Source organism: Echinococcus granulosus, assembly GCF_000524195.1.
Source record: "Echinococcus granulosus chromosome Unknown EG_S00029, whole genome shotgun sequence".
NCBI lineage: Eukaryota > Metazoa > Platyhelminthes > Cestoda > Cyclophyllidea > Taeniidae > Echinococcus > Echinococcus granulosus.
In genome coordinates, this window is record NW_020170409.1 from 125,354 (window position 1) to 150,151 (window position 24,798).

A 24,798-nucleotide genomic window follows, 5' to 3' on the forward strand; every position below is an offset into this window, starting at 1 on the left:
GTGTCCGATTCTGCTTGTTAGTAGTAGAGCTACCGCCCGATTCCCGCGCCCGACTCGTCTTTGGAGGGTAATTCAGATGAAGATCATGAAGAATGTTTCCTGCCGGGTGGGCAGGTTCAGTTTTACGGAGTAAATTGTTCAAGTGATTTATTTCCAACAGGTGGTCATGCTAATGCACAATTCTATTTACCATAGACCAACGAATGTATGTTAACCCTATCGAATAAGAAGCTAGGCGGTTTACGCCAAATCTGGGCAAATTTTGCCTCCATTTTGATTGGTTGTGTGCATTTCATGTACATTGAAGGAGGATGTTTTTGGGTTTGCCTCGTCAACATGTAGGGGATTTGCAGAGAAATGCTTGGCTCTTTACAAAATACCTTAAGGAATCTGTGTCCATTAAAATCACTCCTCTTGATAGTGTTTTGTTTAACACAACAAGCAGCAAATACGTTCATAAAAACTGGTTCCTCTAAATTGCTATGATGCTTCAGCATAGCCACTGGATACGTTTACTCAATTCGGCTATGTAAGGACGATTTATGTCGACTTTAAATGAAGCAACATTTTCAAAAGTCGTGGCATCATTGAAGGGAAAATCGAAAAATTAGCTTCCCTTGCAACAGGATATGCAACTCCTTAACAGATCAGTGTGCTTGTGAATTGACGAGAAATACGGAGGAGATGGACATAGTGGGAGAAAGGGAAAGTCGAACTTGTCACTTCACAGCTGGACAAAAGTTAACTTACAGGGAAGGTAGGTGAAAGTCTCGGGCCTACCCGCTTTGGTCGGTGTCTGGATGTACACGTGGACCTGCAACGGCGAGGTCAGGAGGCTCGAGGGACCACTGTACTCCGGAACTTTGCAAATTAGATGCGTCTACAACAGTCACAACACACACGAAAATTAGTATGACTATTTCCAGCATTACAAATATGTGGCATTCCAGTTCCTTATCTGAGTCGGTTTGTCGTAAATTCGTAAAATTTGTTTTGATTCAGTAAATCGTTTCACTAATCGGACGTTGTTATTTTGATTGTAAACGTACTAACTTTTAAGTAGTGCTTAAATTGGTTTAGGAAATTAATAACAATCTGCTTTAAATTCGTATAACAAAACATCTAAGAGATTGTTACAGGCGATTTCGCCCTAAGAACCCGGTGGAAGTGTTTAATCTCTATTCAAATAAAAGTATATCACCTGTTGTATGTCCAATATTTTATGCAGGACTAAATTTAAATGGAGTGGCTATACGTGTCAAACCTTGCTACCAGTTCTTGTGTAGGTTGAGGTGGATACATTCCCATTGCTAAGCTTCGGGATCTCCCAATTGGCATAAATTCAGGCTTAAAACAAGCATTCGGGTAGTATTCCCGTCAAATTGGAAGTGACTCGAGATGGACGACGTTATGATAATGGAAGGGGAATAATCAGCCCATTCAGCTCTACAATTTTGGTGTTTGTCTGGCTATTTCAGTCTCACGCTAACCACCTAACGCTTTGTACTCCTCCTTTTATATTGGCAATGTCATCATCTGTCTTTCAAAGCATTGCGTTCTTCAAGAGCAATTTATTTTGGCGCTAGGACGTCGTCCCCCTCGCCTGAACTGCCCACCACTTTTGGAGGCGAGCCAAATGACCTTGTTGAGGTGAGGCTAACCATATGTTACATGCACGTGCCTTAAATCGCACCAAGACTGAATGTCTGACGGATATTTTATCCACAGCTATACCCTGTCATGAAGATTTTTGGGAAAATTATTAAACTAAATTGTTAGTCCTCTGCGCAGTCATACACGAAAGAAAGGGCAGGCTTGTATTTTTAAACGTAAACAGGTGTGTCAGCCATTAGGGAACATTACTTAAGCCACGGCCCCCTTGTCAACTTTGAATACAACGCCACCGATGAAGTCATGCCGTTAACATGGTCTTAGCGACTGATTACGATGAGTTCGAGGATGACTTCGTCTCAAATGACCAAACTCTTCACTTCTGCCCTTAAGAAAAGTTCCCAATATCTGCCAGGGGCATCTCCCTCATGATAAATGGAAAATCAGTATTTCTGACGTTGGGATGATGCTGCAAGCTTCAGGTTTGTCCAGTAATTTCTAATCGCCTGAAATAGGCCTTGAGGTCATGGAGGGGGGCCACACCCCGTCCTGCCGCACTTTGTTGCAAAATTTGAGGCCTATGTAAAATTCTACATAAAACTAATCAAGCCGCCTGTCTTGATTTTAAAAAAAAAACGCTTCTTTTTGTTATAGAGACAACATGACTTGGAGTTCAAACATCAAAAGATTGGTGCCCACTCCTCAAATATTGTCATCTCTTACGTATTTAAACTCAAAACGAACTTCATGTCTATGTGGGGAATAGTCCCGCTATCCCAGGAAAAAAAGACGTTTCCAATAAGCACACAGTGTGCAAAATTTAAAGTTTGCTCAGTAGAGAGAGGCATTGTAAAATTAGGCCGCCAGTTTGAAATCACTGTTACAAAAAAATCCTTGACATTTTGAAGTCAGGTCGAACTGAGAGAGTTATTTTAGCTAACCTCTACCTGTTTCAGCAAGACTGCTGCTTGTACGGTCTGTACAAAGCTGGAGTAAGTGGAAGAAAATTCTTGTGATTGTTTTAGTCTTTGCATGCAACCTCAGCTACCTTCGTTTTAACTGAGATTACTAAGCTTTAATGTCACTGAGGGGGTCGTCACTGATGTATATTATCGAGGGCGTTATAAATGGGACAAATGAGGCCCCCTGAAAATCGATTCAGGCATTTTAAAAACCATTTTGATCCAAAAATTAGCAAAGCTTATCGGATTTAGTTAAAAAATCTTTCCTTCTATTCACGTACAGATACATTTACTGCATTCGTGATGAGAAATGTATTTCAATCCGTTTTTGCTCCCAACTAGCTAATAAATCTTGTAAATTTTAATGAGGCAATGATGAGTCTTACGAAACCGGTAAAAAACGATAACAGTCGTTTAATAGAATCATTTTTGATAGACAGGTAGCCTGAAGTACTGATGAGACACTAAGACAGATCTCTACTTTACCTGGTAGAAGAAGTTTGGGTCAATAATGGCATCCCTTTCCCATACAACATCTCCTTTGCCCTCATCATTTAAGTCGTTTGGTAGACTGTTGCTGGTGGACGTGCCGGATGCCAGTTGCCGGAAGATGACACGAGTTCCACGCACAAAGTTCTTCCCAATTATGTAGAGCTCCGGTTGACTCCGCGCGTCCCCCTCCTTGATCGACATCCGGCATATCTCCGGTCCTCCTACGATTTGTGCTAAAGTAGATGCTCAAACTTTTTAAGTGGATGCGCCTCCTGGGTACAACAATGACGTCTTTTGTACGACCAATCTAGAGTGAGTGTGAGCATGTGTACCCTTTTTGTCTCAATTTTATGGCATTATTAGGGCTTAAAGGTTGCGATAGCAAAAGTTATTTTGCGGAGTTATAATAGTTTTATTGGGCCTTCTGATGATGCAACTAATCTTCCAGAATGCAGAATGGCATCCTTGTTTACAACCTACATTTAAAATCAACTAAGAGAAATTAAATTTTGTTTTTTGGATTCTCCACGAACAAGCATCCAATTAGTTACATCAAATCAGGACCTGCTTAGCAAGTTCCTTGTAATTAATGTCATGTTACCTGGTAGAAAAGAAGTTGATGCATTTGCGAATCCACCTTAGACTGCTGTGCTTCGTCTGCTAATAGAGCTACAGAGGATTGAGCTTAAAGGGGGATGCAATGCTTCAATAGCTGGAATAATCATGCGGTGAGGTGATACCTCTGCCTATCAAGATGGTTCTTCACGCTTTTAGCGTGGCAGTCAATTTTCATTATTCTAGAAATGCATATGTATTCACAATTACTACTACTTCACAGATGCCTCTGATGCAACATCGTAACATGCATTCCACCAAGATCTTGAAGGCGAAACTTTTAATAAAATTGCAATAGAAAGTCTAGGAATTTATGTGTGTTTATTCTTTTTCGTCTACCACATAGGTGACAGTGTGATAATATTCGCCTGCTACAGTTATTCCATTAGCAAATAAGCCGCCACTGGTAAAAATGGGAGGAATGGACGAAATGAATAGAGTTACACTTGCTAGGAAAAAATTAATCGTGAATTGGCATGGTGGCTGGAAGGCTTAAAAGTGGGATTTTACAGAAGAGTAACAAATCTATCCAGTTTTGGGACATGACCTAAGCGAAAACAGATTTATCCACAAATTCTATTCGAATAGTGGCTAAATAGCAAAACTCAGAGATCTGGAACCCGCCTCGATTCAAGGAGCTTAGACTAAACAACGTGGATAGTTGAAGAGTATTAAATCACAATGTTAACCAACTTGTTCACCTATATTCAAACGAATTTTCCTCCTAATATGGCTTCAATGTAGAATATTATTAGAACTTCTACAACATTAGGAGAACGGGATTCGCCGTTTAATTTTTTCAGTCATGAATCTTACCCACGTAACCTATATTCACTATATTTCCTCCGTTCTTTTTTACCCTGCATTTTCAAGACACCTGGTTAAGGGTCAAATGGTCCAAGTGGAAGTGTAACGGCTGGGATCTAGAAGATCGACGCTCAAGACATGACATGGGCTACGTAGCATATCAGTTTTTTTCGTGTAAACCTTGTATTTCGTCCGTGCTTCCGGTCATTTAGCCTTCTCCTACAGTCATGATACAGGTGGATGTGCTTTTCAAAGTCTTTGGATATCATCAGTTAAGATACCTATCCAATGCCATCAGTGTGCATTACGAGTGGAGGGCTTACTGCAGCGAATGGGGTCACTGATGACTTGTACCACCCCTTCCACTCTATTTTCGTGGGAGAGGAGAAGAACTCTGTAGACAAGGCGTGCGGAGCTCGACTTGGGCTTTATTGACCGACGCGCAACTTCGTCGCAGATCGGAGTGGAAGTCGGCTGCCCACGCTGGGTTGTGGAGGAAGGGGTAGTAGCGGTGGAGGCGGAGGTGGAAGTCGGGGGCTGAGCAAGACATGGAAAGCTAAGGAGCTTCTTTTGCTGCTCCTCCGACAACGACGCCATTCGCCGCTCCACATCGGAGTTGCGTAGCTTTACAAGTCCAACGAAATCTACACTAAAAAGGCAAGCAAAGTGGAGTTACATGCTGCCGATCTGGGGAAACAAACATGTTGAATTAGAATTCTATCTGTTGGAATCGAGAATAACACAATCCAGTGTTAAATAGGATCAATTATTCCTATCTAGTATATATTACAAGAATCTGTTTCTTTCTGCCTACTAAGAATTCGTGCACTGTTGCCCAAAGAAATACTTGTTTTTTTGGGAAAAATACACCATTACACCTTTCACCATCGATCGCAGAGTGGCTGAAAAGAATTGATTTGATGGATGGATGGATGGATGAATGGCTAGACAGAGGGATGGGTGGATAGGGACCGATGGAGCACAACTCATAATCCACACAGGCAGAATTGCAAGACAGCAAAGAACTCCTCTAGTTAGGGCTGACCCTGCCTCGTCTCGCAAACAAGCCCAGCCCCACCCTACTAGCTGATTTGAGTACTCACCGTTAGCACAAAAAAGTAAATTAGTTATTTTTAAGACTGGCACACGCTCGCTAGTGCGTATTTATGTACGCACCAATGCAGATGTCAATGCCCGGTAAAAGGGCTGCGAGATATGCAGAAAACTGTCTAGTCACAGCAACATTTTTTGCCTTTCATTAAACCACCGGCGACAGAGAGAACCCTTTTTAAGTAGCCTTTCCGCTATCACTCACTGCTCGTTTGCAAAAGGGTGCAGCTGCTCCTTTTTACAAACTTGAAAAGTATCTGATTCCCTCAAGCTGACCTATCTGATTTGTTTATTCGGCTAATATGGAAGTATGAAAACGTTGCTCCAAGCATAAGTGCGTCTGCAACAATTTAAAAATGTTTTTCGGATATCAACTTCAATAACAGTCGATGGTAAACTAAGACATTTCCTTGATTACACGTTCCTTTTTTATCTTCCGTAAGCCTCACAACCCAACACTATAACAATAATAATAATAGTAGCAATAATAATAACAACAATGTTTTCTGACTCGTAGCAATCCTATGTCAGTACGACTTTTTTGCTTTCAGGCTGTATACGCAGAAAAACAAAGTTATTTCATCATTACTTAGGGCACGCAATTTGGTTAACCACCTCGCACAAGCTTTCATTCCATAGGAACGAAATCTTCATATTCGTTAACTCAACAAATGCTAGTCAATAATGGCATTAGAATGAGTTATGGCAGGCAAGTCCAATGCCACACACAAACTAGGTGATTCTGAATGTCTAGCTAGTCAATACCTTCAATTCAACCTAACATGTGTCCTTAATCTTGAAAAGTTGATGCGGACAAGTCCGTCCACCCCAGTGTTTAGTTCTCTACTAGTTCATTAGCTCTTTAGCTGCCGGCATCACATGAAAGTGATACGTATTCTCTACCCCCTGGTTATACCTAATTGTGTCACGAACAGAGGTTGAACCGATAGTTGATGATAGATGGGAGGATACTCTTGGCTTGAGGATAATTGCACTTTCAACCTTTGGAAATCTGAAATTGCTGGGCGGCGTTAATCTACCCTAGTATTAAATGACAAATATCCTTGAAAAATGGGAGTTTTTTTACAAACAAGTCTAGATTTCTCCATTTGTAATTCGCAGTCATCAAATATAGCCTATGGGAGCATTAATTACTCGTTAGTAGATCCTCCGCACATGAAACTCATTGACTAGTACTTCAGTGGCCCTTCCGAACGTGTTTAAAATGGTGGACGGGGTGGGCGCCCCACCAAATCAGCGTCTTATTTTGTCTACCACAGACGTATAGTGGGTGGAGAGTGCCTAGAGCAGCCTTGTAGTGTCAGATCATACCACACAGAACACGAGTTAATACGCCCTTTTGTTACAAAATGACAACAACACCACGTCTAACACTCAATTCCACTACAAGTCAGTTGAGGGAGGCGGTTTTCTGATATTCATGTCCCACTAAGCTTTTCAAAATCTTGAATTTGCAATGTTTTTAAGAGGAGTTTCAACCCAACGGCGCCAAATTACCATCCTTTAAAGGGTTAGAATTAGGGCTGAAGTTGGACTTAAATAATCGTATTTTAATATTTTTGCGATAAAATGTATAATGTGTTAAGGGTGCCATGAAATGCTAGTACGATCATCTCTTCGAGAATTTGTGAACATCAATAAGTTTACGTATTTATCCACAGAAACTGGTCAGAATTCCCGGTTCACACCATCGAGCGATAAGTACAATCGCATTTCCATTTTTTCTGAAAAATCTTTGTGATATTACTTCTTATTAAGAAAGATAGCAACTTAGAATACACTCGGCACACTCGAAAAATTCTATTCTAACTATGGGGGGTTAAATCTAGAATTAAAGTTCTACACACAGATATGTATGTGTGTACACCTAATATTATTAAAAATATTTAATTAAATTTAGTTGATTTTAGGATGAATTCCTACAATTAGATCACCAGTGGGCATTAAAATTTTCAAGGATGCATCATTCATGCTAAAAATGAATCACTTCGTAAAACATATGCTGGCTGAATTCCAGATGTTGATTTCAATCAAGTTATCACATTTAAATGCTAAGCCCAAATAATCGTGGCGACATGCATTAATCATTGCCAAGTCACAGATCACAAGCAGGTTACCTCATCACACGATCCTCGGAGTTGGAGGTGAAAGGCACCTGCACAACTGTGGTGAAACCGTAGACGAGCTCAGAGCAGCCGCGGTTGCTTTTTGTGGAGACGAGGCAGACCTGGTAGAACATGTGTAGATGCGGGTCCGTAGACTCATTGGCTACGAATACTTGTACCATGGCAGGACCTGACCATCCTTGGAGCTAGAAACCCACATTTAGTAAAAAGAATGACCATCCTTATCACTACTCTCTGCCATTAATTGGTTGATGGTCAGGTAGTTCTCTATCTGTGTTTTACTTTGTTTACTTTTGGCAGACTCACTACACAGTTGTGACACCAGTAGTTGGTAAGCCAAGTGTGGATAGAAACATCACTGAACACGATCAACTTTGCAGCTCCAACATGTAAGATAGAGCTCACCGCTGCCTATCTGCAGTTAGTGAGCAGGTAGCCCCTCAATTTGGTATGCTTTTATAGGGGGTAGATTCAGGTGGCGAATCAGCTACTTAATTGAACGAAATTCACCAGTTATCTAAATTAATTTAGCAATTATTTATATAATTCACAGCATTTGAAAATATTTTGACCGATTCAAAGGAATTTTTCCTCTATGGTCGGCATTTACTGCGGATGCTAGAGGCAAGTCTGGGCGATACTTATGTTTAAGGGCCCTATTCTTCAGGAAAGATTCAATAGGGTCAACATGAGCTTCTGATAGCAATTTAAGGGGTTCATTATCTTCATTTAAAATAAATTCGTCGTTTTAGAATGGAAATCTCTCCTGTCGTAAGAGGTTTCACTGCAGTGCTCAACATTTATCGAAATAGTTTACCCAGATCGGTACAAATTCCCAATAGCCAACCCTGTTCTTAGCATTACATTTCGTCTTTGCTTTACATCCGAGGACTTCTTCGAATCGTGCGCTCTTGCACAGTGCGTTTTCACCAAAGCATAACGTCACGGTAACATATATTGCATATAATATCAATAACATTATTGCAAATCAAGCTTAAAAAGAAAACACCACAATATTGCAAATTTGGAACTGGTAAATTCGACCTCTGGAGAGCTTTCATTTATAAACAGATTAAAATCACTGCAGTTTTACTTGTAAAACTTGGCTGACATTAGCAGAAATAAGCTGAGATGGGTAGAAAGGACCTATTCAAAAATTTTAATGCGATGAAAGTAAAGCCTGTTTATTCGTCTTAAGACGGAGACACTGTTTACCTTCTGGGTTGTCTAATTCGGCCGTAATGGGGGGGCCTATAATTAGTTTACACTGACGTAATTAAAAATCGATGGCAGTTTCGCGTCTGGCCTAGTTTCGATGCCAGCCCAGCATCAGGACGGACTTTGGCCCCTCTCCTTCCTCCACAGGTATGTGTAAACACGTCTAGCCTTCCAATCCTAGCCAAAACTTCGACTCTGTACATACCTGGATGGTAGGATAGCCGTCAAAGGTGCGATTTTTAATGGGTCCTCGACTGCCCTCAGTGAGATATCGAGCTCGGTGTTGCAATTCGGGTTGCTGCAACAGCGTCAGTTTCACGTCCTTCCAGGTGCTCTCAAAAGGTTTGTTGAAGTAGTTGAACTCCTCCGAGGTGAGGTATCCGCCGGAGAGAGCTGACGAGATCATGCCACCACTACCACCACCGCCACTGGCAGCATCACCACTACCACCACCATTGCTATCACTACCGTCTTCAACGTCATTCTCCTTGCTCTCCACTTCATAGGCGGCTGAAAGGGGTCGTGAATGACTGCGCTAACAAAAAAATTTTGACGATTTCAGAGTTACAAATGTTGCTATTACTAACACGTCCCCAATTGATGCATTCACTCGGGGAGATGTCAGTACGCAATATTGGCGGCATATGACAGGAAGTAGTTCAGCACTGTTCAATCAGTTAATGTGAGAAGTTTGGCATTCTGAGAGAGTCCAAAATGCGAGAGGGGAGATAGTGGAGAATGTATTATTCCGGTTGGCAACTTTGGTAAGGCAACTTTCTAGAAAATTCTCACTCCCTTGTAACCAAAATGAGTGTTTCATTAATTTGAGAAAACTCATGAGGCAGTAAAAAAGTTGTGCCGTTAGATGAAACGAATCATTTCTAGCATTTCTAAGTTGCAAACAGAAAAATGTGTCCTGCGAAAACTTGAAGAAATGCTATTTGGTTGATTGGCTGACTGGTTGATCAAGATGACGAATATTGCCCACTACCATACAGTCACCGTTAAGATTCTACCAAAAAACAAGCATTTCAGGCGTTTTTCATGATCGCTTCTGTATATTAATGGTAAAGTTTGCCTTTTTTGTTGTTTTTTTTCCTGCAAGTGGAATAAACTGCAATAAATGTTTTGTAACACGTTAAGATGAAACCGCTGAAGATGATCGCATCGGCGGATGTACAAGTTACTGATTTCTAGGCGGGACCTATCTTAAAAAGTAGTCTAAACTTCCAACTAATTTATAGTTTAAGCAAGAATTATACGAAAAAAGATTATTTTAAATCAGAATAGGCGATTGAAAGAATGACATGCTTCCCCAAATTAAAGTCAAGAAAACGTGGTTCAGTAAATTGTCTGAGAGCGACTCCCAATTCTAGCGATTGGTGAAATCAGAGGTTACATACCCTAAGTTTACGGTTCCAAAACCACATTCTTAACTTCAAAGCAATCTTATGGATAGATTTCGTTTGATCATCTTTGAGATGAAACTATCAATTTTTGTTTACTCCTTCATACCATGAAACTGTCAAGTGAAGCTACAAAGTCATCTCACCACAAACAGTAGTAAATCCCGTTCCGGTCTTCGAAGCCCGATGATGATTTCAGGTGGAATCGACACAGTAATCAGCTTATTCTCACCGTCAAACATAGCCCGAGACTGCAATGTTGAATCACAAGAGGCAGAACACGTACTTATCGTCTAAGTCTACTTCATTTTCAGCTAAAATCAGAATGCTGATTGGTTCATGATCACTGAAACTTCAAGGTGGCATCATAACGGATGGATGTGTCTGCCTCCAATGTGACTCAATTTTAAGATTCAAATAAAGTATTATAACTAGCCATCTCTACTGCGTCGTCGAAATCAAAGCTGGTTCAACAAAGGTAACAAAACCTTCCGTCTCATCGCTATTTCTACATCGAAGTCCTTAAAATGCTAACTACAAACTCATAATTGCAAATCAGAGGAAGAAAATTGGGAAGTAGAGTGATTTTTTGCATTCAAATAACCAACACTCATTCAAGTAAAATCATAACCTCTTCATATGTCCAAAACTAATTGGATGTTCCACAGCCAGGGCTCTGGACTTCCTTATCACGCTCTTACTCGCACCTTAATGTTAAATGTGATTCTAATTTACTTATCAGTGAAGCTCAACATCAGTCGTGTAATAGTTTGGATTGAATTCAGCAGCCAAGTTTAGTCCGTTTTGGAAGCCTAATGATAATTTCAATTGACACCACGATTAGAAGTCAGTCTCAGTCACGGCTTTGAGTATCTAGTAATTAATGAGGCACACTATATTCATAGAACCTCGATTGCAAAAACAGTTGTAATCATTAATTCAATCCACTCCTCCCCCATTTGTTGAGGCTTAACAACTGAAATTGGGGCTGCAAATTGACGTCACAATAGCGTGCAAACAAGGTAGACAAATGTGAAAGCACCCATCTAAAACTTTACATTAACACTTACGAAACACAGTCAGCTGAGTAGCTAGCGTGCTTGTGTATGTGTGTACACGAAAGTAAATCCAAAAGTGACACCGTTACACCCTGACTCGTGACTCCCCCCCTCTGCCTTGGTAGGCAGCACGCTGACAGCAATGGTATTGATGACGGCAGTCACAGCGGAGACAAGCACACCTCTGTTGTGTGCATGCGCCTGTATGCAGTCATCACAACCGACACGCATTGCATGTGACCGCCACCGCTGGTGTTGGAGCCGCGTGATCATTTCCAGTTGAGCTCGGACAAGGCTCTCGCAAACACTGCCTCAACTCGCATAGGATCTTTCAACATTGCTCGGAAATTCTACTAACTACCGTGGACCTTCCTCTAATCAGATAATCAAGCAGAAGACATTGAAACGTAACCAGCAGATCAGATTCAAGCAGCTTTTAACGAAGTGTGAAATGTTCTCGCGTGTGTTCTACCTTAAATCACACCTGTCAGATTGATCAAGGCGATATAGTTGAACAGCTGTGTTTGCTGCAATTCAGCTTTGACTGTGCCGATCTTTTCGTCCTAGCACAATTTCAGCTATCACGCTTGTTGCATTAGGCTCTGCCAATAATTTTCCAACCTCTGCAAGTCTACAAAAGAGTTACCCCCAGGCTTGTATATTATAAATAATCTTAAGGTGTAGGTTAGTTGTTATGGTTAATCAATTCTAAAGAGCGTTAATCTCGCATTTTACTGATTGATACTGCACCAAAAAGCGGTAAATTGAAGGCGTTTACTAGGAATCTACAATGATCCATAACATATGGAGAACAGACTAAACACTGCTTTAAAATAGCAAAATCACTAAAGAACTGCGTACAGAATTGCCGTTGAGGAGAACGATTTTCGGCGCTGACTTGACTGAGAGTAGAATGTAGTCCAGCCTCTATCAGCACATCTCAAAGAAATCCATTCCCCATCGGATATAGATCCATGACATTCACCACCGCTATGGAAGATGTATTTACTATATACTATTCGTTTATGTCTCGCGTTTGGTTCGAATGTACAGGAAGACTTTGGATGCTCGAAGTAGAACAGTAGTCACAAGGAGACCCCGAAGAAGTGTTCAAAGCACGCGAGCTATGTGGCATGGTAATGGCAGTGGAGTTGACTATATAGGCCTCGGCGCTCTCCTGTGTTTTGAAAATCACATCAGTACCATGGACCATGCTCCCACTAACCATGATAGCGTGCTTAATCACATTTTCACAGGCAGCCCAAGCGACGTCAGTCTTATCTCTTTTTTACCAAAATGCGTAACCACCACCATTTTTTCAACAAACAAGTAAATAAGAGGGGAGGAGAGGGAAGAGAGGTTGGTAAATTTTAACTTACTGGGTCGAGGAGTGGTTTTACGTGGTCGAAGTCTGGTGCAAGAGTTGTCTGAAAATTGCCTGGATGAGGGAAAACTGAAAGTTTTTGATCTCCCTGTTGTTGCCAGCATCGGGTCGAAGTTGGATGTGCTTGGACTAGGTTTCTGTAGTATCCTATAGGTAGAAAAATTCGGTAGAAAAATGGAATAAGCAGTGCATTAATGAGCTGTGCGGTCCGATGTTTCCCTTTTTCCTATCACAAGGGTTTTAAAATCACTATTGGGGTTTGGGTTCTCTTAGGATCGTAAATCTGCCGCAAATACCCATTTTGATTCCTGACTAGATTCAGCCATAGGATATCTTAAAAGCAGTTCTTAAAAATGCAATAACCTTCACAGACAACTCAAAATATCAACACACAAACAACCAACCAACGGCTAACATATAAGTAACATGATGATAAAGTGGTTGAGGGGATTCCGTCCCACTTTTTTGTATAAGGCCTAAGGCGATACCAAAGTGATTGAAGTGTTGAAAGCAGTAACGCTGGTAATAAATTTGTGCCTTCGATAACACCTTAAACGCGTGCATTTCTTAACTAATTACACCAGTACCTCGCCTTTATTTAGTCTAAGACTACACATTACATGTTTCTTAACCCAAGTTCACAACCCAGGTCCCCCAAATTACTCATCTCACTTGGTCAACTCAAAGAGAAATTTCCCCACTATTATTGATTTTTTTACTGAAGCAAACCAAGATGATTACTTTTGCTGGAAGACGAGGTACAAGGCGGAATCCCTCATTGTCATTCGCAAAAAACGTGCTTCGTGAGTAAACAATATCCAATTTAGCAAATTCTTCTTAAGACCTCACAGGCAAATTTACTTATCGTTTCTTTTTCAAATAAACGGATTATTTAAGCTCCGGATGTGTAAGGGATGCAGTAAAATGACCCTCATGAGAGGTTTCGTCAAAAAAGCGTCATTTAAGTGCGGGGACACGTTGAAATCGACGCTGATACTTTTGTCTGAAAAAAATACAACATGACGAGTTTGATTGACAGCGGTGAAGTGACTTAAAGCAATACTTGTATTCCTTGAGATGTATTGCAATCACCTTTACTTTGAATGATGAAAACATTATTATGAAATGGTGATGCAATTTACAGATCTGGTTGAGGTAGAGTTCAAAAATGAAATACATGATTTGAAGGGACCATCACGTGGATGCGGTTTGAACCCACAGCTCTAATCACCTATGGTCTCTGGTGAAGCTGCCACCTTAAATAAATGAGTTATTGATACACGGAATGGATGCGCTGTAGAACATCGTCCAGCTGTCAGCAATGCCCTTGAAGCGGAGCTTAATATAGGAGTCCCATCGGATTTCGCAAGAATGAGAACATGGAAATTTCTCATTATTATAAAATTTACCATATTCTTCTTGTGACTGTCTCGCCTTCGTTCGCAATACAAACTTTTAAGCATTTAACAGTAATTATTGAGGTGTAAGTGGGAGTACCGAGGACGATATCCTAAATGCTATTCAAAGTCGTCACACTATTGATATACATTCCATGGATTTATAATTGGACTAAAGTGGAAGCCTTGGTACTAGCTGCTTCTTTTGAACAATGCAAGTTGTTTACATGGCTATTTGTGGAGATGTTGAGAAATGAGGCGATATTTCAAACAAAACGCACCATGCGTGCGCGATGTAAAAAAGCAAATTAGCAAATGATCAGTAAGTTATCGAAATAATTATATAAAATGACGAGAAAATTGTTAAAATTCTCAGTAAACATTAGTTAGGCGGAGGGAGCAATTGCCGTGTGCTCGCCTAGCAGTTGGAAGAGTGTTAGATGGCAGAGGAAGACGCGTAATCACTCCACCCAACCAGAGGTCAAATGACGGTCTACTCACTGCACCTTCACATTCCGCTTTAATTCATTCAAAACACAGCCAAACATCCATTTCTCTTTCTCAAATTACACACAAGAAAAAGTAGCGGTAATCCATTGAGACCCCTGTAGCGAGCTTTTTGGGGTGGGAGCTATGTAAACCGCCATCTGATGTCTCGTCTGAAACTCAAACACCCCAGCAAGGTAATTATAGCAAAGGTATCATGCAATGCTTACTATTGAACATTTCTTCATGACTACGCCTCCTTTAGGTGGAGCAACAAGGTGAGACTTACTTGGCGTTCTCAACGCTCTGCTCAGAGGCCATTTCCACCCGTCTCATCATGGACTGTCGACCAGTGCACAACGATGTCTTGCGAATTGGTGGTGGCTGCTGCTGTTGCTGTTGTTCTTCAGTCACAGATGGTGGGGGAGGTGGAATGGTCTGCTGTAGACGCCAGCGCGGAGTGTTCACGATAGCAAGCTGTTGCTGACGCGTCATGTGACCCCAGGCAGCATTGGGAGTTCTGTCTGAGACCTCCGGAGCCGGAGTAGGACTTAAGTGGCCCCGAGATGCGGCAGCCTCATAGAAGTACTAAAAGACAAAGCACAATAGGTCACCTTCGGCCTGTACTTTGTCATCGTGCCCCTCCTTTTTTTTCCCGCCTATGAGTGTAGCAACCAAGAAGAAGCATAATGCAGTGGGCGGAGGAGAATGGGAGATGAGTACTTACTTCCTGTTGCCTCAATATCTGCTCTGAAGCACCACAAGCAGATGAAGCAACGGAAGCAGAGGCAGCAGCGGCAGCGACTCTGGGTGACTTCCACGGCTGTGTTCTCAGGTTGGTGAAACTCTGACCATTGGTGTAACTGCGCAGTGCATACTGGCGTTGTACGAACTGACTCCTCCGAACAGGCTGAAGCTGTTGTTGCTGGTTTGAGATGTACATGGAAGCACCTAGGCGCCGAGGTCTAGCGGGAAGTGATGCAGCGTTTCGACCGTTGTTCACCATCATGTCAGGTGTCAGCATCTCAGCGCGAAGCATGGATCGACGCTGTGGGCGCAATTGGTTTTGGAGGCAAGGTAGGGGGTGAGATGATTATTGAGAAGCAAAGCGAAAGCACATAAGCAGAGCAAAAGCTGTTGGGAGGCTTTTATACTCTAGAGGGTCGGCATACTACACCTCTTCGATTTCGGTCCAAATTCTCCTTTTATTGTCGTTGCGTTTGTCAAGGCTGTCTTCCCGCCGTAGAATCTCGGGAATGAGAGGTTAACTGTGTTGGCATTTCCGGTACGACTGCGTGTATTCTTTTCACATACGCACGCGGTCGAATTCAAACAGAGCTGACGGTCAATGTCAATGACTAACCGACACTGAGTAAGAGCCAGCTGTCTAAACTACCTTCTGTGTAAATAATTCGACTATCTGTACAACTCGGCTCTGACATTTTAAGCCCCAATAAAGTCACCGTATATATTCACTTCACGGAGAAAGACTGCTTATTAAACAGGTGTTGAATTTTTGAGAGCAATACGAATTTTGTATTTACTAACTCAAATTCACATTTTATTATCAAATGCCATAATAAGCTTTTTTGCCTTTGAACTAAAATAGCACTTCCTAATGGCTAAAGTACTTTGTGTTTCATCTTATCCTAATTGAATCTATCCTTTTTATTTTGCTAGGTTTAGGACACAATGTTTCTTCGTTGTTCTCAAAGTCACTAATCTTTGTTGATTATTCAAATCAAGAGGATTTGGGCATTTTTTTATGCAAACTTTAGGTGTGTGAGCTTATGGTGTATTGACTTTTTTCCAAAAAAAGTATGAAACAGCATTTCTTAATGCCAGTGCGATTAGTCAAAGGGAACTGAGATATACGATGCTACGGTACCTCAATAAATACAACTAAAATTCATGGAGAAAACAGGCTGGCTTGCTATTCCACTTATTTTACATTTCATCAGGATCATGGAAACCACTTAACACACCGACTGAGGAAATGAGCCACATCCCATCAATTTTCTTACAACACAAGAACTAACTTCCTTCTCACATGTAAATGCCCTCATACGAAGGATCAACTCTAACCACCACAGAAAAGTGGCGTATCATCTGGTCAGATCCATGAAGTTCATTGCAGGCTATTGAAATTAGCCTACCTTTTGGGAGTTTAGATACTGCTGCTGTTGTTGGTGCATCTGCGCCTGCGTCAGTCTACTACTCCGTCGCATCATGGATGGGTCAAGGTGGTAACGTTTATCGGGACTCGACTCCTGTTTCGTGGAAGCTGGTGGTGGCGGTGGTGAAGATCCCCGAGTAAGTTGACTTATAATATGAGAGGAGGAACTCGAGCCTTCTGAAGAGGGATCCCCAGGGGTGTAGCAGTATTCTGGTGGGGGTGGTGGTGGTTGTCTCCTATCCAACAACTGTCCCCCTGTTGTCGGGTCTGTTTCGTTAGTAAAGTACTCCGTGGAATAGGGGTTCTGAGTTTGGCTTCGACGCTTACGACAACTCGAAGGTGTCTCCTGGATGGTAACAAGGAAAAGAGGATGGAATTTACTTCTTTATTAATGGCTGTCTCTGGTCCCTTGATAGAAAATTTGTCGCAATACTGCTGCCACTAACTCTCATTTGATGGTGTTGTGTACAATCTCAGTTGCTAACTCCTCCCGATTTACATTGCGCTAATTTTTCAGAGATAAATAACGCCCTTATCCATTTTTAGGAATTTCTTTTTGTAAGTCATCAGAGCCAATGCATACAACAATATTAGTTGTCGGTTTAACTACACGGCCCTTTAAGTCACTGTCTCGGTGGCTAATAGTCCTTCGGCTCTTTTGCACAGCTCTGTCAAGACTCATACATCTCAAGGGAGGGCTCAGTGCTGTATTATTCGACCTTTTTTTCTCTTGTGGTTACAATACACTTCTACCATATTTGGTAAATATTCAAATCTTTTAAGCAGCCAGACTGGAGGCAATCATTTTTCGTGCCCCAACTAAACGCGACTATTGTGTTTGAATGGGTGGGATTTTGAAATGGGTTAAAGGAGGAGGAGTGAATCAACAAATCACTCACCTATATACTGTTAAGGAACTTAAATTGACTATCGACAACACCATAGCCTAAATGGTAAATCAACAGATAGCCCTAAATAAAGTAAGGAATCGAAGCCACAAATGCTTTTTTGATCATGCAATTTAGCTCTGAAACGATTCAGTGCGACAAATTGCATTTTAACTATTACTCGATCATTGTGGTTTCCGCAAAGACATTGGGACACCAACAAAGCGTGTTGATTTATTTGTGTGGCTACAGCTACCAAATGTAGATGACACAACTTTAATTCCATATAGCTTCAGGTTATTTATTGCGCAGTCAACACTCGAAGGACCTTTGGTAGCGCATTGCAAGTACCCAGAAGGGGGAAGGGTTCTAAAAATTGCAATTCTTTATGATGTGTCAGGCAATAAAAGCGACAACATCAACTTTTTGAATCTAGCAAAAGTGAATACCTACTAACATATTGGAATGTCGCAAATAATATTTAGCACATTTACTATTGGATTCTCAAATGAACAAACTAATTCAAAATAAAAAACCTTACATCTAATCTGCCTCAAACTTAATCAATCTATTTGCAACCACAGTTGTATTATTTGTAACGCTTGGCTCAGTTTGAAAATGAGGGGTCACGGGTCTGAGATTTTAGTAGTTGCCAGGCTATGGTCATATGAGGGTAAGCGTTTGAAAACCGATTCGCGCCTAGTCAATTGTCAGTGATACCTACAGCCAATTAAAACGGCATCATCAATTCCAAGACCATTTGTGCTATCAAACGTTAGCTTTCCGGGAAAAATTGTAAGGAGAATTGTTAGGTAATTATTTTTAGGGTAAATTAAAGGAGAAATAATTGCAAATTTTTCATCCAAAGGACCTTTTACAAAGCATAGGCTAGCACACACGCGAGCCCTCTTGCTCAAGGCCATTCAAGCTATTGGTAGATGAACTGTTTACAATTGGAAACAAATTGTCACAAACCGACCAGCACAACCTTAAACATAAAAATTTTCAATTTGTACAAAATTTTGTTCTACAATAAGTATTTAAAAGGAGGAAAAAATAGGGGTAGACGGCTGGTGCATTCTAGCGAAAGGCGATTAAATTAACCAGTCCTCTCCCATTTCCAACATCAAGGAAGTTAGCGCCATTTCGATTATTTTACATACTCTGATGACCACTTCTACCTAATTCAAATGAATTGACCTCATCAACTAATCAAATATTTTTTTGCTGATTTACTAACAAATTTGAATGTTCATGTTAAATTTCTACATAAAGATGACTACTATATTTTGAGATAGTGAAGCCTCATGCTTCGTTATACTCAACGAAATACTTCTTTCGTCATTAGTATATTTGTCACCAACATTACATAGATGAAATTCCGTTTATCCGCTTACGCCAACCTGTCACAACAAATCGTGTTTCACAAGCAGACAAGTTGAGTTATAACGCAGTGTATACATATGCTGTTCCTAATACTAATCACACCACCAGCTTTTGAACGCCTGTTGAATGAGCCAAAAAAGCAATGGGATTTGATGCCACACAAGAATAATAGAAGATCTAATCTGCTTTGATCACTTTCCCACCAAGACTTGGGCGACAATTGGATCAGTTGAAATTGGCCGAGAAACACGAACCTATGCGTGGCGCTATGCAAGCATGATTGGGCAAAATTACGCCTGTTTGGAGCCTCAGGATAAAATCCTGGCATGCATGGAAGGGCTGAGTAGAAAAGAGCTTTGAGGAGTGACTCTAGGCTTGGCTGCACAGGTGCTGCTGTGTGTGTGCACACTAAGTCAGGTTATCGATCTCAAACATCGATGCTTGTCGTATGACCTGGTATCAGGACTCGTTATCTCGACGCCTCACAGCCTCATAGTTCACTGATCCGCTCAGGGCAAACTGTCAGGTCGCGCGGTTGTTGCCCCCACTGCCAACGCTGTTTCTGTGCCTTGTTGCATGCGCTCTCAGGCGACTACACACCATTGAAAGGCATCGCGTGTTGATAACCAGTGTGATTGATGACGGTTTTAGAGCAACACATACACACACCTAACCCCTGCAATGGGCGGTGCGGCCTTAGAATCCTACCTGCGTATGCGTGTGTGCAGCCTTGTGAATTAAATCCTAAAAAAACAGAGAAGCGCCTTCATGTCCTGTGGTCCCAGCATGCCACACTAGACTAGCAAAACTTTGAAGATAACGTAGGGTGAAGCTAACCATGTAAACAGAAACTACTTGTTCTCTCGGCTAATTCAGTGAAAATTGACGGTCTTTAACTGCAAAATATAGAATGTCCAATTTTACGGCATCGGGGTTTACTTGATTAATGTACAGGTTGTCTAAGTCAAAGCAGAACGTTTAATGTCAGGTTGGTAAGAGAAGATACATCAACTAGGTAACACCCGAAAGTCAGGGACAAGTGTTTTCACATGCAGGTATCAGCAATAGGGCAGTTTAAACACTGATATTCTAAGTTTCAAGCAACAATGGTAGTGCATGGAACAATGCATGATGAAGTTTCTTATAAACGAAGATGTAGACTCCGAATCCATCGGTATCTACGGGAGACTAAGCGCAGCATGGTGAGGCAAGAGGTTCTAAATCGCATCACTACATGTGAAGCAATCTGCAGACACAATTTTACTCCAGAATCAAAACGAGCATGCGGATGTACATGTCAATGAGGAAGTGAAGCAGGCCGTCCTAGGGCAATTCAACTTATGCCAAAGCCTTCCAGACATCAGTAAAATGCCGACTAGTTGCGCGTGTTAGGGGGCAACCATGTAACGCGTGACGAAACAACCACCACTTACCCTATCTCCATTACCACCTAATGCTTGAAACGGTTACCCACTCCTGATTCTACTCCACTGACAAAATCGTATGGAGTTTCAGGAGCTACTCAAACTCCTGTCCCAACTGCAACATCACAAGTGTTTTAGGGAGCTTATTTCAGTTCTGCCTTGCTTAAATCAGGCTCAGTTGGTTTTCGAGACTACAATAGGCGTACCTCTGCTAACCAGACACATCAATTATGACGTTCTAATCTGTCTGGTCTGCTTACACCAGTTGCCTTTCCTTCGCAGAATGCACTTTAACAGAGGTCGTGACAAATCCTGATGTACAGCAGAGCTAACATTTGTTTCGGCTGGATGTGTGAATACACTGGTATCTGCAGTTCTGTGCAATTCGGTCGCCATGGCCGTGGATTAAAGCCTTGATAATGTCTCCTACATTGTTAGTTCCTCAATCTGAACTTTTGGATAAGGCCGTTTCTGGACTTGTATGTCATGCGGAGTCTTCATGAACGGTTCGAGCAATACAAAAACGGATTGACACGTGAAGAGGATTTCAAATCGTAGACTTACAAAAGTCAAGCAGATATGATAAAGACAAAATTCGCACTATAATTCAGTATCGGAAAGCATTGCCTTGCACGAATACCTGCATGGATGCATGCAAACGTTTATGTTCGCCATCTCAAAATTATATTTCTCGTTACACAAGGTGAAAGGGAATAAAAAGTGGAACGAAGTGAATGGTAGTGAAGTGTTTACACGTGACAATGTCAATTATGTAGAAAGTGCATCAAGAGAGTGGCTTGCATGACTGCGTCGCTGGTCGCTAAGCTTAGATGCTCTTCAAAAATTATCCCCTCATGAGTGCTACTACAGCTCCAGTCGACCTATGCCTCCCCTACACTACTGCTGATAGCGTAGGCGCGTCATGCCATGCTACGTGTAGTTACGTGCCTGTGTGCTGTCTGCGTGGGTGGCAGGATTGGTGGTGGCAGCGGCACTGTTCATACGCGCGTGTACACTTTCACCTCTCTGACAGCAGACTTGATGTGCGCGTGTGCGTGTGTGCCTTACACGCAAGGTCAACTCAAATTAGCGCCTCCATGAGTGCATACAGGCCACCAGAACGAATCGCGGGGATTCCCGAAACCCTCTTTTCCGCATGGAGCATACATCAGAAGCCATAAGCCGCCCCCTTAATAGACATCGATCCAAACTTGGATCCAGGATTAGGATTTTTATTTCCCGTTTAGACCGATTTACGCTTTGTTTTGTAGCTCAATGGGTGTGGTGAAAATCAGAATGCAATTTTTGGTGTCGCACCAGCAAGCCCTCATTGCTTTTAACAATCAATCACAGGAAGCAAGTGTCGATTACTATTTCGAGGCAATTTCGTTGAGTGTGGTGGTGATGAAAAAGAAGCAGGTGCTCGACGGCATCGCGGTGACGTTCCTCCCAGATAAGTGCATCAGTGTATTCACGCTCAACAAACTACCTGATGCACTGCGGATTTGAATCAGTAATCAAGAGGGAACTGAAATGACTCCAGGGAGGGAGGTGACTTCTCAAGCAGAAATAATTTGGTGATTACAGCCTACTTTAAATAATCAACATCATGCGGTATTTTTACAAAAAGACATACCATAATGATGGTTTACCAGTTATTAATTAAATTTTGGGGATAAACATGTAAAACTTTTCAAAAGTTTATTCGCTTTCTCCTTTTTCGGGTGGAAAAATAATGGTTACTGGAATTCGTTGGCGAAAAAATGCCAAACAGGGAGTTGAAAATATGAGCCTTTTGGGTCAAAAAGAGTGGACAAATGAAAATAAAGTTTAAATTTTAACTGTACTTTCAACGTCATAGAATGGGGTTTAGGTTTTGTCCACTATTAGTTATAGAGCCTGGAAATCATTCAACGTATGCGAATGATGAAATTACTTTACTTAGGTAAGGTACACTCTTATTAATTAATTTAAACTGGATTTTATTTTTAAAGACCTAGAAGTTTCTGAGATTTTAGTCCCTAGCGCATTGAAGTGCGATGGATGCGGTGTGGTCGACTAGTCAGACCCGCTATTACACTTCCGAGAGCACAACAAGCCTCCTTGGCCTAAGTAAAGGCCCACTAATCAAAGTTGAGAAGTCATTTTAAAGCTGTTTTCGCGTTTTTGAGCAAAACTATTGACTACTCGTATTCACTTTGAGTTATGACAGTTTGAAGCAAAAGGGCTTTAAATTGAGGGTTCTAGATGCTAAACTTACTTCGTAATGACATTGCAAGCAAGAAGTCAAAATCAAAAAAAAAAACGGAAGCATATTTACCTTCTGAAATGAATTGACACTAACCATGCTTCTCAAGGATTTAAACCTCAAATTCTATGTGCCAAGAAAGCTTAACAGATCGGTGACTAACCAGGTTAATCAGCAGCCACGAAGTGTTGAAAGTTCCTACAAAATGGAACCCTTCAACATCTCTCTTTTACACATTACAAGTCAAGTAGCCGAACTATTCCGCATTAATTCACTGAGGAATCGAATCCAACCACTGGCAAAGTGGTTCAGTTTTTTAGAGTAATTACGAAAAAAGGTTTAATTAGGTTGCCAAAATGCTAATTAGTGGACCCTAGTCAGCAGACTATTTACCAAGGCCTGAAAAAAAGGTGAAACTCACCTGAGAAGTCTGAACTCTTACAGCAAAGTCCATGGGTTCTGCATGCATAGTAGTCAACTCCTGGAAGGTCATCTGACCTCTAACCATGGAAGATGACCGGATGGAGGAGTCTTCCGGTGTGCCTTTGGGACACTTCTCCCTCTCCGGCGTACGAGGTAAACCACCATCAGTGCCATCTTCGCCTCTTCTTTCGCTCCCGCCGCCACCACGAGTTGAAAGAAATCCTTCCTGACCAGCCATCATTTCCCCATAGCCCCTGCCAACAGAGGGCATCGGTGTCGTCATTAGGTCGCCTGATGCAGTCTTGATCGAACCCCCATTGGGTTGGTAGCTGAGGCGTTTTGGCTCACCACCATTACTACCACTGCTACTACCGTCACCGTTCTCGGTGGAATAGCACATCTCCTCCACGAAACATCGATGTTGCCCCATGGAGATGGTGGCGGCAGTTGTGACAGCAGCAGTGGCCGGGGAGTAGTCCATGGAGCTGAACATCTTGGCCTGGAACTGTTCATGGCCAGGAGAGTTGGTGAAAACGCCGGTTCCACCAGCGTTGGCGGAGAAATCCATGCGCGTGTGATAATGACAACTGTGTGTGTGCGTGCGCGTGTGTGCATGGGAGGCAGAGCAGACACGAGGTATCGGCAGTGCACACGCATGAATGCGTTCATGCATGCAGACGTGCATGTGTGTGCACTCCCCCCGCAGCCAATCAAAGAGACGGCTGAAGTGAGGTGGTGCGTGCGTGTGTTTACAGCAGCTGAGACGGGCGTGTGCGTGCCGGAGTGTTTGTGGTGTGCCCGATGTGATGTCTCCATGCGTTTGATGTTTCTGCTCTGAAACCTCGCCACCGGATACCTTCAAAGTCTTACCGAAAGAAGCTTTTTTAAAATCGCTTTTTAGAGCATATAGAGATGAAAAGAATGCATTGCCTTTCCTCTCAGAATTAAACTTTGAAGTAAAATTAGCTTTGAAAAAAACTGTCCTTGATTAATCGTTGATTATTAGTATCTCCTCGATTAGAATTCGGCATTTTAGCATCATTCATTTTGATGTATTTTCAACTAGTTTATTACGTGACCAAAGTGGTAATAAGGCTTATAGTATTGCTTGGTGCCATGGTTTGTAATTTATAGGAACTTTAAAATACATCTGATTGTCAACATGCTGCATAAAGCTCATATATGTATGTGTCAGTCTGCCACCGCTCCACACTGTATGTTCTACTTTTTTACTCTTAAGTCCCACCTTTGTTCCATAAAATATTGGATCAAAAGTTATGGCTGCAGAAACTTCTTATCCATCTTCCTTTGTGGGATTTGGAGATGTGGTATGTGGTATCAAATTTACCTCTGGAGACATACCAGTTTAAGGTTGATAGTATTAACAAGGCAGTTCGAGTTGCAGGTGTTCAACTTGAATGATGATATTTCAGTTTGTTTACCCTCACATCAATTATAAAGGAAAAGTCACGAAGGACGCTAAGAAAATGGGCCCAGTCCACTTGTCATGAATTAAGAGGTGTTAATAGGGTCCTAGGATTACCAATTTGTTCCTCACTTC

The 24,798-nt window shown here is 41.7% G+C and overlaps 1 protein-coding gene across 1 annotated transcript in view; it reads right to left on the reverse strand. All coding sequences in view use genetic code 11, as the record gives it.

The window, feature by feature from the left end:
* Window positions 1–23,805, reverse strand: part of EGR_04551 (Nuclear factor of activated T-cells 5) — a gene marked incomplete at both ends in the record, with an annotated part of 44,475 nt that extends 20,670 nt beyond the window's left edge. The window contains 11 exons of the mRNA XM_024493800.1: window positions 751–880; window positions 3,060–3,286; window positions 4,811–5,136; window positions 7,736–7,929; window positions 9,168–9,497; window positions 10,515–10,619; window positions 12,806–12,947; window positions 14,983–15,281; window positions 15,421–15,741; window positions 16,850–17,215; window positions 23,236–23,805. Of these exons, the coding sequence (XP_024351728.1) occupies window positions 751–880; window positions 3,060–3,286; window positions 4,811–5,136; window positions 7,736–7,929; window positions 9,168–9,497; window positions 10,515–10,619; window positions 12,806–12,947; window positions 14,983–15,281; window positions 15,421–15,741; window positions 16,850–17,215; window positions 23,236–23,805 (3,010 nt within the window). The remainder of the gene's footprint in view (window positions 1–750; window positions 881–3,059; window positions 3,287–4,810; window positions 5,137–7,735; window positions 7,930–9,167; window positions 9,498–10,514; window positions 10,620–12,805; window positions 12,948–14,982; window positions 15,282–15,420; window positions 15,742–16,849; window positions 17,216–23,235) is intronic.
* Between the last annotated feature and the right edge of the window lie 993 nt (window positions 23,806–24,798).